The sequence below is a fragment of the Geotrypetes seraphini genome, chromosome 8, assembly GCF_902459505.1.
Source record: "Geotrypetes seraphini chromosome 8, aGeoSer1.1, whole genome shotgun sequence".
Lineage (NCBI taxonomy): Eukaryota > Metazoa > Chordata > Amphibia > Gymnophiona > Dermophiidae > Geotrypetes > Geotrypetes seraphini.
Window position 1 is genome coordinate 6,018,053 of NC_047091.1, and position 16,367 is coordinate 6,034,419.

At 45.4% G+C, this 16,367-nt stretch overlaps 1 protein-coding gene across 1 annotated transcript in view; it reads right to left on the bottom strand.

Moving 5' to 3' along the window:
* Window positions 1-1,043: 1,043 nt before the first annotated feature.
* Window positions 1,044-16,367, bottom strand: part of CD164L2 (CD164 molecule like 2) — a 29,612-nt gene continuing 14,288 nt past the window's right edge. Inside the window, exons 5-6 of the mRNA XM_033957256.1 lie at window positions 12,913-13,072; window positions 1,044-1,940 (exon numbers count right to left, since the gene is read on the bottom strand). Of these exons, the coding sequence (XP_033813147.1) occupies window positions 1,934-1,940; window positions 12,913-13,072 (167 nt within the window). The 3' untranslated portion in view covers window positions 1,044-1,933. The remainder of the gene's footprint in view (window positions 1,941-12,912; window positions 13,073-16,367) is intronic.

A 16,367-nucleotide genomic window follows, 5' to 3' on the forward strand; every position in this document is an offset into this window, starting at 1 on the left:
TGGGGGCACTAAGGACATGGGAAGGAAGGAGGGAGGGAATAGAAAGGGACAATTGTTGGGCCTGAGTGCAGAAAGAAACAAAAGAACGGATACACAGACAGAAGGAAACGCAACCAGAGACTCATGAAATCACAAGACAACAAAGGTAGGAAAAATGATTTTATTTTTAATTTAGTGATCAAAACATGTCAGTTTTGAGAATTTTTATATCTGCTGTCTATATTTGTCTATTTTTCTTTAGTTACTGAGGTGACATTGCATATTTGAAAGTCATTTGCCTTGACATCTTTGAAAACCCCCCCAAATATAAATGATAATTAACATTTTCTCTGCGTATAGTGTGCTTTGTAGTTTTTTAAAATTTTATGGTTACCATTATGAATTAATAAGATATGTGTACATGAAAAATGAATGGAAGAAATTGGGGGCGGGATTGGTGGTGGGGCTAGGGTGGGATTGGGGGCGGGACTGACAATTAATAGATGTCCCCTTTTGATGGAAAAAATAAATGGTCACATTATCCAAGTACCTACAAAGCCAAAATGTGGCCCTGCAAAGGGTTTGAGTTTGAGACCACTGGCATAGAGGGAACAGTGGAGGGGATTCTGTGAAGTTTCAGATCTGGGGACTGATGGTTTTAGAAATGATCAAGCAGGTCAGATGAACATTTATTTATGACCCGTCACTTAAGACATCCAAGAATGCACATACAAAAAATTAAGCAGTGAGAGTGCTTTAGTGGGATTCATTTAGTTCATTTGTTCCCTGAGGTTTTAACGTTAGTGGTGATGATGGCAAAGCTATCATCGTCCGTGCACAAGTTCCTTCCTTGATGGCTGGTGGGACACTTTAATAAACTTTGAAATTACACACGAGAGGCATGTTAGAAGAACAGCTTAGAGAATGACACAGTGACAAAATTAATCACCGTTCCCGTTCTCGCGGATAACCGCGGGAAACCATCTTCATGTCATTCTTTAAGGAGAGAGGGAAGAATCAGAGTATGAATGGCCACAACCACTGACCCGCAAGCTTTGCTTTGAAGAATGCTGGTGTAGAAGGACTGAGGATGAAATAGACACTAGAAAATGACATGGGATTATTTCCCGTGGTTATCCGCGGGGACGGGAACGGTGATGAATTTTGCCACCGTGTCATTCTCTAGAACAGCTGTGACTCTTTTCAGATAAACACAGCTTGAACTGGGGTCTTCCATCTGCTTTCCATATTAGTTACACAGTTGGGATCAGTCAGTAGATATCTTTGGAGAACACTTCTGGTTACACTCTGGTAAGAAGTTTTATACAAAACTAAGGAGAGTAGGAAGGGATTTAAACAACAGTGAAGGAAGGAGTAGACTGATCATGTTTGAAATAGAGCTGATTATATCAGATTAAATTTATCTCATGCAGTGCTGGTGAACTTGGATTCACTGCCTACTCCAGCGTAACAAAAGCTAGTGACATGTCACCTTTTCTTTTCGAAATCGTCCCCTGTGCTGCTGTCTCTTGCCACCAAAAGTCCCTTTGGCGATTCCCCCTGCTGGCTCTGCTTCCCTTCCCCTGTGGCAGAATGTTCCACTGTGGGAAAACCTCACAATGATCTCCAAAGCAACCCGTCAGCTCAGGACAACTAATACAACATAATATACAAGGCAAGAAGGAGGAGCAAACATTTTCAGACCTTTGGGTGAAATCATTCCCTAGAACGTCTGCCTCCCTCATTTATTCTGCGGAAAATTTATTCTAATAATTTCACGTGTATTTAAAATCACGAGGCTCCCAGGGCATTCTGGTTCTAGATGTTTCTGCTCTTCTGCAGTCCAGGTCCCAGGAGGATCCCAATTGGTCTTTCAGCAAGCAGAACTGGCCACAGTCCTGCCTATGAGGCCTTTTGCCAGAGATGCTCAGGGCTCCTTTCCTGCACCCAGCCATCAGATCCTGGTTCAGTGGAATGAAAGAGAGAAAAAAAACAAATAGGAACTGGGAGAGAAAAAATAGGACCCTGATTCTAAAAATCTAGAAACAGAGCTCTGGAGGTCTAGTCAGGAATAATTCCCATCAGAACGGCCATCCTCAAACTTCAGGCATTTACTATTGAGCCCAGAGTAGGGTTACCAGAGGTCCGGATTTCTTCGGACATGTCCTCCTTTTGAGGACATGTCTGGGGATCTGGATGACTTTTCAAAGCCCAGCACTTTGTCTGGGTTTTGAAAAGTTTTTATGAAATCACTGTCTGACAGATGCCTTCCTGCCCAATGAAAGCAGGGGGAGGGAAGGGGGGGAAGGCTAGGGGGGGGGTGGGACTAGGGCATAACAGGTCAGGTAGGGGTGGAAATGAGCAGGCCTGGGGGTGGGTCTAGGGGGGTCCGAATTTTCCAAACAGAAAATCTGGTAACCCTAACTCAGAGCTTATTATCTTTTGGGGCAATTCTATAAATTGACATCTCGGTTAAGGCACCACAATGCTAGTGACCTGGATTGGCCACCGTGAGAACAGTCTACTGGGTTTGATGGACCATTGGTTTGACCCAGTAAGGCTATTCTTATGTTCTTAGTGCCAGCTCTAGAATGGCATCTTGGTACCAAGGTTCCATTTTAGAATGCTAGCATATGTTCACAATGGAGTTCCCATAGTTAGGTGTGCCCTCTTATGCCATGCCAGTGGCAGGCCTAAGTTGTCATGCCTAAGTGCGCCAAATGACATATGTAACTTGTATTTCATGAACCAATGGTTCTTAAACCTGTCCTGGGGGACCCCCAGCCACTCATGTTTTCAAGATATCCCTAATGAATATGCAAATTCATTAGGGATAACTTGAAAACCCGACTGGCTGGTGGTCCCCCTGGACAGGCTTAAGAACCACTGTCATAAACACAGTCTTCTCATACTCCACCACGTGGACGCTCCCTTGAAGTCAGACAGTATGGCAGGTAGGCTCTACCCGATACGAGATGGACAGAGGACCCTAATTGTCCGTCAGTAGTGCCTTTGACATACATAAGTGCAGAGATGCCAACTTACCCAGTTCCAGGCTGGAGATTTTGGGACAGTCCTGAATTTCTAAATACCCCATCTTGGTACATTATGGGACTTGCGGCATTGTTTTTAATGGACAGGATCAGGCAGTATAAACCCCACACCGTTTTGGGATGTCGGTTCAAAACCACGACTGCCCCAAAATCTCCAGCCTGGAACTGGGGAACTTGGCATCTCTGCAAGAGGGCCTATGTCTGACTCCAGACTATTTCTACTTCAGGAAGCAGGTGGAAGCCTGGCTCGTCACCCAAAACCTTTAATACATAGAGGGATTGACTATACACTCATTCTGTACCAGGACTAGCTTATAAAATCCGTTTTACTACTTGGGATCTAACTAGGTACTTGGACCTGGGTTGGCCACCATTGAAAACAGGATTCTGGGCTTGATGGACCTTCAGCCTGTCCCGGTATGGTAATTCTTATGTTCGTATGCCCACACACTAACTAGTAAAATGTTGAGCAGACGAGCACGATGGAAGACCACGATGACCCATCGTAATGATCTTAAGACGCAAAGGAGCTTATTTCTAAGCACATACAAATAAGGCCATTTTTAAACTGGTGTCTAGAGTTATGTGCCATTTATTTATTCATGTTGGGGGGAGCGCCAGCATCCCTCCTCCTCTCCCCCCCCCCCGCATCTTCCCATTCCCCCTCCACGCGCACAGCCCCCTTCCCTTCCCCGTACCTCTAGTTGAAGTTGTTGTTCGCGGCAGTCAACGACGCGCTCTTCATGACCCCTTCGGCTCTCACTCTTTGCGACCCCAAGGGGGTGTACGGCAGGTATAATTCAGCAAAAACATGCAATTTTGTTAACAGTAGCAAAAGACCAAATATAAACATAAGGGACTGATTTAGTTTTGGCTATTAAAAATATTTTACACTGCTGGAAAGACTTATCTAACGTGGAATATGTTGTATAGTGGAATACAGTATGTGTCACCGCCAAATATGAGAGTGTTAGAGCTGAAATCCACATTTCTCCAAGTATGGGACCATGCTCAGTCTTATTGTAGTAAAGACCGTTGATGTATTAAGACCGTTGTCTGTATCATCCCTTCAAAATTTGACTTGGCTGAATGTTGTTGCATGGTGCTTTCTGGGAACCCCTTCCCCCCCATTTTTTTCCTGCTACTATACCTGGCGATATATTTTTATGCTAACATTTTAAGCTGGTTTTGTGCTACGAGTTTGCATTTTTGACTAGCTGTAACATGTTTAAAACACTTATGTACACAGATTTTAATGTAGTTTGCCTGCAACATGTCCTGCTTCAATTTCTGTACTTACAGTCTTTGTTATGTTTAGCTTTATATCATATCTATGGTATAATGTTATGTTATTTCACTGTTATTACTTAGCCAGCGAAAGGAATGTGGACCACTACCTCCAGGAAGGGTGTCTGTCTACCAACATCCCTCGCCTTCAGCAACTTGGCAGAGAAGCCAGTGGCTCCATGGATCTTATGAGTGTATTGCTGAGCGGGGACTGAAGAGGGTGTAAGAGTTAAAGGTATGAATCCCAGGGTAACTCCAAGCTCACTCACAGCCCAGCAATGGGTCTCATGCCTCCAACCTTCTGTAGTAACCCTGAAGTCATGGTGGACTGCTGTTACATCAGTAAAAAGGATCTACTAAAGCGGTTTTCCCCCTGCTTGGTCTCAACAGCTCCTGGCCAGCTCTGTTCAGCATCAAACACCAGGGGGCGGCATAGGACAGATAATGCGAGAGAGATGCTTGCGCTTCCCCCCCCCCTCCCCACACCAGGCTAGCAACCTGGAATGAGAGATACCGTGGGCAGGAACTTTCTCAAAAAAAAGGCGTGGGAGGGGGGGTTAGGGGATGTGAGCTACAGGTACAATGGGGAAAAGGAAGCAAAATTCAAAAAGATTTTTTGGTTGGTGACAAAAAGTTCCAGATCAGCAGCCTGGCAGAAAACCTCCACTGGAGAAAAGAGGGGAAGGCAGCTGACCGGCGTTGATAGGAGAGAAATGCAGGACGTGTTTGAAGGAGATAAGAATGATCTAAACCGGTTGGTTAAGTCCCAATTTTCCAGTAGGAAGAGAGTCAAAAGACTCCCTCCTAAGATTATAAAAAGGCTTGGTGGTGACATCAGCCTGTGACTGCCTGTATTCAGACGGACAAATGAGTCTACATGGAGTCAATTGAGTCTATATTCAAAAGACCTCAATACCCAGCCAGCGTTGGTTCGTGCTTTGACTGCCCACTGCTGTAGTTAAATTCAGATATTCACTGCCAGGCCTTTTTCTGGTGACCAGCATTGAATACCCAGGCTTTTCAATGCCACCTACTGCATGGCCGGTTAAGGTAGGGTTACCAGACGTCCGGATTTCGCCGGACATGTCCGGGGGTCCAGACGGCTTTTCAAAACCTGGCACGTGCTAAATCGGTTAGTGCACCCTAGTAAAAAGGACCCCATAGTTTGTTTCCTGCTACAGTGGTGCCCTGGAATCCGAACTTAATCCGTTCCAGAACCCCGTTTGAGTTGCAAAATAGAGAATGACACGGTGACAAAATTCATCACCGTTCCCATCCCCGCGGATAACCGCGGGAAACCATCTTCATGTCATTCTTTAAGGAGAGAGGGAAGAATCAGAGTATGAATGGCCACAACCACTGACCCGCAAGCTTTGCTTTGAAGAATGCTGGTGTAGAAGGACCGAGGCTGAAACAGACACTACAGAATGACATGGGATTATTTCCTGCAGTTATCCGCGGGGACGGGAACGGTGATGAATTTTCCCACCGTGTCATTCTCTATTGCAAAACGTTTGAGTTCCAAGACAATTTTTCCCATTGAAAATAATAGAAACTGGATTAATCCGTTCCTGGGTCCCACAAACTCAGATTTTCCAATACATTTAACAGAGGCAGCAAGATCGGAGCCCCCTGGCATAGACATCAAGATTGGGCTCCCCCACCGGCATAGGCAGCAAGATCGTCAACGGCAACTGCAAGTGTTGCTCAGCCCAAAGCTTCCCTCCCAGGCGGAAACAGGAAGTTACATCAGAGGGGAAGCTTTGGGCTGAGCAACACTTGCACTTCCCGTACGTTTGGATTCCAAAGCAGCGTTTGGATTCCGGGGCAAAATTTTATTAAACAAAAAAAGTTTGGGTTCCAAGTTGTTCAAGTTCTGGGGCGTTTGGATTCCAAGGTACCACTGTATACTGAACCGATGCTGAAGCCCCTTCTCCTACAGAAATATATATAAATATATTTTGTTTTTATTGTAATATTTTTAGCATAAGGCTGTAATTTCTTATTTCTTATTATATGGATGTTTTATTGTACTCTGCATAGAACTGCAGGATAAGCGGAATATAAATTTTCAAAATAAATACAATTTAAAGGCAGGTGACAAAATCCCTTCTCCTCTGCTGGATGATGGAAAGTGTAAAAGCATTTGCCGACCCTGTACCCATCTCACATCGGTAGCTTCTGCCTTTACAGGTCAGAAGTATACACCATAAGAACATAAGAATTGCCGTTGCTGGGTCCATCGTGCCTAGCAAGTCCGCTCATGCGGCGGCCCCCAGGTCAAAGACCAGTGCTCTAAATGAGTCCAGCCTCACCTGCGTACTTTCCAGTTTAGCAGGAACTTGTCCAACTTTGTCTTGAGTCCCTGGAGGGTGTTTTCCCCTATAACAGACTCCGGAAGAGCGTTCCAGTTTTCTACCACTCTCTGGGTGAAGAAGAACTTCCTTACGTTTCTGCGGAATCTATCCCCTTTCAACTTTAGAGAGTGCCCTCTCGTTCTCTCTACCTTGGAGAGGGTGAACAACCTGTCTTTATCTACTAAGTCTATTCCCTTCATTATCTTGAATGTTTCGATCATGTCCCCTCTCAGTCTCCTCTTTTCAAGGGAGAAGAGGCCCAGTTTCTCCAATCTCTCCTGCCTCCATCATACCACTTAGGCTTTAATTTCCCGTTTGGAACGAGACAAAAAGAAAACCAAAAAAAACCCAACCATTCACAATCTGTCTCAGAGAATGTAAATGTTGTAGCGCCTTTAATCTGAGAAAATACCAGAGGATTACAGAGGCAACTTCTCCCCTCCCCCCCTCAACACACAAAAACACTGCACACCTAATTAACATCACAACACCGGGTCTCATCCCAAGGCTTCTCAGCCGCAACCGCAGCACTGGCAGGGGTCCCCCATGGCTAGCACTGAAGAAGCAGAGGTCTTCCAGAAGGAAGTGAAACGTCTCCATTTAAATTTTAAAACGACAAAGCTTCAACTTCTTTTTTGAGGGGGGAGAGGGGAGCAGGGAAGAGACATTAACAAGGCGGGGGTGGGGGGGGGCGCGATAGTCAACTACCAGTGGTTAGCATTTCTTTAATCATTGTTACTGCTGGGTAAATTAGACCTGAATATTCAATGTTGTCCTCTATAAGGCAGCAGCGCTGAGGTCCTGATTCTATAAGAGACATCGATAGTTAGGCTCCCTAGATTGGCACGCCTAGCCGATTTAGGTGCAAAACTTAACCCCCCACCTACCTTTTACAAAGCCGCGTTAGGCTTTTCTTTCGCCGGCCACGGTGGTATTAGCTGCAATGCTCATCGGAATTCTATGAGAGTCGGAGCTCATACCGCCACAGCCAGCGATAAAAAAAAGCCAAACGCAGCCTTGTAAATGAGAGGGTTAATTTTTTTTAAATTGACTTAATCAAGGCTGATCATTGAAAGCACCATTAAAAAAAAAAACCCCCAATTAAACGATTAAAAAAAAAAATTAATTAGCTGGTAAGCGCCTAACTTGGTACTTCACGGTAGGCGTCTATGCTGGGGTGCCTATCAGCGCCTGCAGGGTATGTAAGCATGGTTAGGGCCGGATTTGGGGCAGATTTGGGGTGGAGTTTGGGTGTGGATTGAGTTAGGCACCGTAGGCGTCTACCTTAGGCACACTCATGTAGGCCAGCAAAACCCTGGCCTAAATGGCACTGCGCCTAAGGATTAGACGCCTACCGGCAGCTAAGATTGCTTAGATGCCACTAGGTACATAAGACTAGCCTTGCTGGGTGAGCCCAATGGGCCATCAAGCCCAGAAGCCCGCTCTCACGGTGGCCAATCCAGGTCCCTAGTACCTGGCCAACATTCCATACAGAATCTCAAAGAATAGTAAGATTCCGGAATCCAAGAGAATAACAACATTCCATGCTACTGATCCAGGGTAAGCAGAGACTTCCCCCATGTCTAACTCAATAACAGACTATGGACTTTTCCTCCAGGTGTGATCCTACCAGTTGATTGAAAACTGCACCAAACGACGCCTAGGCATCTTCTACAGAATCAGGGCATCAGTGCTCATTCTTTTTGATGGCAAAATTTGGGTGCCAGGTAGTCCAGGGGATAAGTTGGGATAGAGCCAGTAGCCTCCTGGGTGCCGCTGGCTAGGAACCAGTACTGAATCCCAGGGTCTAATTTACCTGGTGGCAGACAGCATTAAAGAAACATTGAGTGCCTCTGGTTGAACATCGTCCCCTACGGGGTAAATCCTATAATGCAGGTGCCAACATTTAAACGCTGAATGCACGCCTAAACGATTAGAATGCTAGCATATATGCCACTTATTGGATTAAAATGGTGTGCGCAACTGACCTTAGCCGCCATTCTAGAAGTGGAGCGAGCAATATCTGTCACGCGCAACTTCTAGGGGTGTGTGGCTATGAGAGGAGAATGGGCAAGTCAGGAGTCAGGCAAAAGGGCTTCTGGTAGCCTTTGACATGAGGTAAGCACTCGCGTCTAAGTTAGCTGCAAAACTGCGCAGAACTACAGTTGTGGAATTTGCACCAAGGTCCAGATTCTATAAACGGCAGCTTAAGATAGGCACCTACTTAATTGTTTAAAAAGCTTAATGGGTGTCATTAGTGAGCAATAATGAGCTGAAAATAATTATGAATTGAGTGGTAGACACCCAACTTGGTAGGCACCTACCAGAAATTAGGTGTGATTAGGGGCGGATTGTGGACAGATCTTGGGCATGTTTCGTATCTAGGTGTCTAACCAAGGCACCGAGATTTAGGCCAAGAAACCCCTGCCATAAATAGGAGGTGCCGTTGCTTAAGTCCAATTTAGGCCCTGCCAAGTTGCAGTTCTCACGGCATGCGGGCGCGTCATGCCACTGGGGCTTGCGCCCATCTGAGAAGCTGAAAGTGACGCCATTGGTACTTCGCTGCCAACAGGGCCTCCCATGATGGAGATGTCAGACTAACGGTGCACCCGCCTGTCTGGGCAGCGGTGGAAGCGGCGACAACATCGAATTTACACTGCGCAGAAGAAAAGCCCGGCAATCTGCGTCTGTATTCTTCCGCGAGAACTTGATGAGGAAGTAGCTGGGACTCGAACGCGCGTCGATGGCACCTAACAAAGTTGCAAGTCTATAAAAGGCGCCTCACTGAAGACCGACTGGCGCTACGCACCACATTCCTCAGTGTCTGTCTTTTAGGCACCGTTTATAGCATCAGGACCTTAGTGTAGTGGCGTACTAAGGGGGAGGAGTCTGCCCCAGGCGCCATGTTGGTGGGGGCACCTGCAATCCTCCTCTTCTCCACCCCGCCTCTTCCCACTCCTCCCCTCGCCACATACGTGCCCCCTTTCCTCCCCCTGTACCTCTAGTTGTTCACTGCTGTGAGCAACAACTTCAACGTGCTCCTTGCGGCCATGTCATCTCTCCTGCTGATGTCACTTCCGGGAGCATAGGAAGTTCATGTTGCTTGCAGCGGTGAACACCTAGAGGTGCGGGGGAAGGGGGGCCACAAGCGTGGTAGGGGGCATTGGAGGGATTGGCAGAGATGAGTGCAGGGGAGGGGCGCCCCCACCCCAGGCACCTCTCCCCCTCGTTACACCACTGTCTTAGTGCCCATCATCCTGGCGCTAAATACTGGCACCATTAATTAAATCTGTGTTAAAGAAGACAGGTAAATATATAGACATGGATTTGCAGGAGCCATTTTCAAAGCAGTGGCATGCACTATACATAGTTTAGTTCTGAAAATACATTGCTACCTGCACAGGGAAAAGAACATGTTTCCGTTTACACATCTGCACAGTTCTAAATTTAACTACTGCCCCCATGGCTTTAGCCTGCTGTGGGTGGGCTGGGTTCAGAGGATTTGATAAGGGGGATAAGGAGCACGTCTGGGAAGCCTTGAATGAGACAGACACAGCAAGCTCTCATGCACACACAGCCAGCAAACTCACAGTGGCATCCCTTCCCTATTAGAAATACAAAATTGACCCCATTAAAAGGTACAAAGCAAAAATAAACTACAATTGCATTCCTTCCCTCAGTCTGATTACCTCATACATACTCCCCCTTTGCCATGCTTTCTCTAACCCCCCCCCCCCCCCCCCCGAAAGTCAATTCAGAAACGCTCTGAGGTTTTGCAGGGAAACCAGCAGAAGTGAAATGATTCCTTGCTGGGCTTAAGATTCTATGGTTTCCTCTTTAGGTTTTGAGTCTAAATTATCTTGGGGGGGGGGGTTGGGTTTTTTTTTTAAGTGAAACTTGCATTGCTTGTCTTTATGCACATTTTGGGGCAGCTTCTTAATACAACTGCAAGTTGACTTTTCCTCTTGTTTCCTCAGGCTCAGAGGAAACCAAGGTTGGAACTGTGACATCCTAATTGGAACCAGATGGAATTGGAACTACTGGGATTGTCACATTTTTGGTATCCCTCCTTTTCCCCACTATATTTAGTCACGTCATTACAGCCGATAGTCCTGAGTCAGGAACCCTGCAAGCATGAGCCCCGGTCTGGCCCCTTGGCACCACTACAAAGCCATGACCTGAGCCCTTGCCTGAGTCTGTGAACACGATCTGCACAGCTGACCCAGGAAGCAGAAATTCCAATTCAAGGACTGAACCAGAAACTTCTCATTAAGTCACTAGACTGACTGTTCCTTTTGAGTACATGTCATACCTGAGGTACAGTGTTCCCCCGGTCGTTCGCAGTCGGCGGTTCACGGTCCCAGTCATTTGCGGTATTTTCCGACCGCCACCGCCAACCAGAAGAGGACAGCTGGAGAGGCAGGAGAGAGCAGCCGGAGCGCCGGTGAGTGGAGGAAATCACTTGCTGTATGCTCCGACCGCCTCTTCCTGCACTAAAGTTGGGCCTTACCAATCAGGAGCTGCTTTGACACGCAGCTCCTGATTGGTAAGGCCTGACTTTAGAGCAGGAAGAGGCGCTCGGAACATACAGCGAGTGATTTCCTTCACTCGCCAGTGCTCCGGCTGCTCTCTCCTGCCTCTCCCGCTGCCCTCTCCAGTCTCCCCCGTGAAGAAACATATTCGCGGTTTTTCAAGATTCGCGGGGGTTCCTGGAATGGAACCCCTGCGAATTTCGGGGGAGTACTGTACTTGCAAAGGCTTCCTGATTGACCAAGCTCCATTACAATAAGTGTAGCTAAGTTGAGGAGCTTTCAGGGATTTAATTGCAAATTTCCGCAGGAACGAAGTGCCAAATCAAAAAAGGTCAACGGAAAACAATTTTTTCATTCAGTTGATTGAAACACTACCCTAGGGATTATTTACATTTCTGTTCTGCTTGTGCTGCTTCCTGAAGTCCACAGGGTTGGACCATTGGCATTGAAGTCAGCAGCCAGTGGCCAAAGAGGTAAGATAAAAGGAAGGAAGGAAGAAAATATTCCAATTCCACCCCCCACAAATAATCACATACCTCTGCCACCCCCTTCCCTCTCATACTCTCCAGTGTGAATGTTTGGATATGCCCGAAGTATTTACAATCCCCTCCCCCTCCTAATACAAAAATCCCCAACAGTTTGAGGGGTTAGGAGAATATCAGTTTGATGCCAATACTCTCTCCCTAGGGAAGAAAGAACTGACGTAGCAGTGACTTGTAATTGTTCATTGTGAAGTGGGGATATTACAGTTCCGTTGGGCCAGAACTACTGAACCTCCTCTCTGATATATGCAGCATGTAAAGAAAAAGAGAAATACACATAACCCCCCCCCAAAAAAAAAAACAAAAATTATTAGCACTCGGATTAACAAAAAGATAAATCAAGCTTACATCTCATTGCTAAAATACGGGAAATAAAAGAACAGAGGCGTACAGACAGTCCAATCCTTTCCTAATGCCACCAATTACATCTCAAATGCCACCTCCTCCTACGGTCTTCTGTAAATATCTTTTTCAGGTCAGAAGCAATCACTGATCAGTAACCAAGCACTTGCCTGCAGCTGGGGACTGGAAAGTGGGCCATAACCCAGTAGAACTACATGTATTGGTCTTCACCACTCCAGAGCCAGAAGCAGCATCAAAACAGCAGTGAAATGATTGGATTGGATTTTCAGTAAAGCACTGGGGAAGGGGGGAGACTTGGAAAGGGTAACCCGCACAGTTCATCAGTCGCAATCATAAACACCTTACCTCACTGGACAGACTAGATGTTATTATGCTCTTTATCTGCTTTTATTTACTTTGTTAATAGAAAAGTCAAGCAATTTCCCATCCTACCTTATCACTCTAGACCAGGGGTGGAGAACGAGGGCAGCAATCCAGTTGGGTTTTCAGGATTTTCCCACTAAATATGCATGAGATCTATTTGCATGCACTGCCTCCATTGTAGGCACATAGATCTCATGCATGTTCAGTGGGGAAATCCTGAAAACCCGACTGGATTGCTGCCCTCGTTCCCCCACCTCTGCTCTAGTCCCTCCCCCGCTCCCTTTCTCAACCAACACTCTTTTATGGTTGGTGCCCTCTTGATTCCCTGTCCAGCTCACGATGTGATTCTAAGCCTCTCCAAAAGACAATACTCAAAGAATTTTTTCAAAAAAGGACACGACGAAAGAGAAAGAAAGTGAGAGACAAGGATTCTTACAGTGTCTGGTAGGAGCTGTCCTTGGATTTGATGAACTTGATGATGAAGAAGAAGATGGCCTGAGCACTAAGCACCAGCACTATCCCTCCAATGAAACTGGCCACATCAAAGCCTGGTGGTCGTGTCTCCGGTGAGTTTGTCAGATGGGAGGGGGTTATCGCTGAAGAGACAGAGACTCATGTCACTGGAATCCAAGATTCAATGATTCGAATAATTTATGTACCTCTGCAAATTTCTCCCCTTCTAGATCACCTTGCTTTGAGATTTTAGTCAGCAATTATTTGCTCATGGCCTGAGTCTTTAGCAAGAACATAGCAAGATTGGTTTCTGAAATCGTAGCATTGAATGTACTAGGGCTGTTGAAAAGGCCACTGTCCTTGGTGCTGAAGGGTTCTTTCTCCTGACCTAACCCAAACTAACCACACAATGCCTCTAAAGTTTCTTGTCACATCCCCAGCCGATGCTTTTCCTTCAGAAAGAGAAAATATGAAATTACAGGATGACAGTGGTATGGTATCACCACAAAAACAAACCTCATGGACTCTGATGAAGGAGAAGCAACCGCTCCATGAACAGAAGCGTAAGAGGTATGTGTTGGCTTAGCTACACTGAAAATTTTTTAGGACGTGTATATTTCTAGTATTTTTTCCCCTAATTGAACTAAAATAATGACTCCAAAGGTAGTTTCACTGCAAGCTGTGAATTTTGTGCTAGTGAGAAAAGCATTAACATGCAAAGAAAGGGCTGAGCAGTGCTAAAAGATACTCTGTCAGGAACCGAGCTGGATCAATAATTGAAAGCATTCGCTGGTAGAGTTACTTGTTTTAATTAGTGAAAGCACTCTGCTGCTGCCTCTAGCTGAAAAGAATTCACCGCAAAAGTAGAAGCACAAAGTTCACCCATTCATCACTTAACTCTACTGCCTCTCCTTCCCTCCCCATTTCTCTCCCCCATATTTGTCTCTCCTCCCTTTATTTACAGTGAAGTGCCTGGTTGGGGGCCTCTCCTGCTGCTCCAGAATGAGAACCTCTGTTCTGATTTGCAGCGAGTCTGGCTTTCCCAGGATCCGATTCCCGCAGATTCTCTTGTTTTCTGTCTCTTTGTTTTGGGATTGATATTTTCCTTCTCTCCTTAGGACTGGGATCTGGCGTCACCAAGTCTTCATTCATAGGGTTCCCCTCTGGTTTTATATTCCCATTCTACCTACCCATCCCGGTCACTTCAAAAACAGTCCTTAGTTTTACCATGATAGTTAACAATCCTCACTCCTAGGCCAGAATTATGATCTCAGTCTCTCAGATTTATTGCAGATGTTCACATTGTGCCTACTTTGTACTTCATTCTGGAAGTTCATAAGATATAACTTGTATATGCAACCTATCGAGTGGTCTTCTTTTCTATATAGTTTCCTGGTTCCATACTCGCCACAAAAAATTCTAAGATCTTCACAACAAGAGTTATTAGTCGTTCCTTCATTCCGACAACTTTTCCTTGCTTTTCATAGGAATTCTTCATTCTCTTTCATGGCTCCCACTCTCTGGAATTCTCTGCCGCTCAGAAAAATCATTTGTGATGTTCAAGACACAACTAAAGGCATACCACGTGCCCTTGGCTTTCTGTTCTTAATTTTCTAGGTAACCTTTCTCTAAAGTTCTGTCTTTGGCTTTATTACATTACATTAGAGATTTCTATTCCGCCATTACCTTGCGGTTCAAGGCGGATTACAAAAGAATTGAAGGTTGGTCTGTTACAAGAAGAGATCAGTGGTCATGACAAGTGAAGGTAGAGAAGAGGGCAGGTATTTTCAGAGAGTGAGGAAGAAGATAGGTGGAAGGAAATATTCGAGATGTTAAGATTTAATCAGGGATTTCTTGAAGAGTATGGTCTTTATTTCTCGTCTGAATAACTTGTAGTCTGCGGTTGTTATCAGTAGATTGGAGATTTGGTTATCTAATTTTGCTGCTTGAGTGGCTAAGAGGCCGTCGTAAATATTTTCCCGTTTAACTTCTTTGATTGGAGGGTGTGTGAGTTTTTCTGTGTCTGGTTGAGGTATTATGGATGAGACGGTTGTTCCGATAGGAAGGACTGAACAACTAATGCGGGCAGAACAAATTTTACCCCTTCTTTTACTAAGGCGCGCTATGCTTTTTAGTGCGTGATAAATATTAGCGCACGCGAATCACACGCTACATGCTAACGCACGCGTGTTACTCTATGGACGCGTTAGTGCATGCGTTGATTTAGTGCACACTCAACACATGCTAAAACGCTTAGCACACCTTAGTAAAGAGGGCCTTCGTTTTTTCCCTTACCATATTGTTCATTCCTTCCCTTCCCCCAACCTTTTTTGTTCTATTGAAACCTACCGACTCCCTCTTTTCTTCATATCTTTCTAGGTTCAACTGTTTAACTGTATTTTTTTGTATCCCACCCTATTAAATTTTTTATATTTATTTATTTTTAACTATTACTGTAAACTGCTTAGATTTACCTCTGGTTTTATATTGGCGGTATATTACATAAATTGAACTTGAACTTGCTTGAAAAGTCTTTTTAAATCAAACCTGTGGCATCCCAAAACCGGCAGGAAATATTTTCTGTATCTCACTATCTTCGTTTCCTGGTACTGAAGAATTGTTTGGGACCGACACCTCCACGATCACCTCTACGTTTTTCTCGTTTGCTTGAATCCGGCTTTTTATTAGTCAGAATGGGAGCGTCGCAAGTGGCCATAACCTTTTCGTTCTCCACGATTCTCTTTGGGTCATGATCCCCCAGGGCGTTTCTGGCGCAGTGATGCTGTCATGTTTACAAACTTTCCAATGGATGAGGTGGGCCACTTTGTTGAGCATTTTGGTAAATTGAAATATTTTGCCATCAGAATTTTTCAGCCAGCTACAGGACGAGTAACTGTTTCCACCTCTTTGTTACGGAATCTACAGATAAGAACATAAGCACATAAGCAGTGCCTCTGCTGGGTCAGACCAGAGGTCCATCGTGCCCAGCAGTCCGCTCACGCGGCGGCCCATCAGGTCCAGAAACCTGTATTTAACCCTCTATCTATATCCTTCTATCCCCTTTTCCTTCAGAAAATTGTCCAATCCCTTCTTGAACCCCAAAACCGTACTCTGTCCTATCACGCGCTCTTGAAGCGCATTCCAGGTGTCCACCACCCCCTGGGTGAAGAAGAACTTCCTAGCATTGGTTTTGAATCTGTCCCCTTTCAGCTTTTCCGAATGCCCTCTCATTCTTATAGTTTTTGAAAGTTTGAAGAATCTGTCCCTCTCCACTTTCTCCATGCCCTTCATGATCTTGTAGGTCTCTGTCATATCTCCTCTAAGTCTTCTCTTGTCGCTTGTACCAGTTTTTCCTATGTTTCCTGTGAATGATCTCATCTGTATTTTTTGTTCTAGGCTACAACTATTAATCTCTCATCCTTGCGTTTCAAGTCCTAT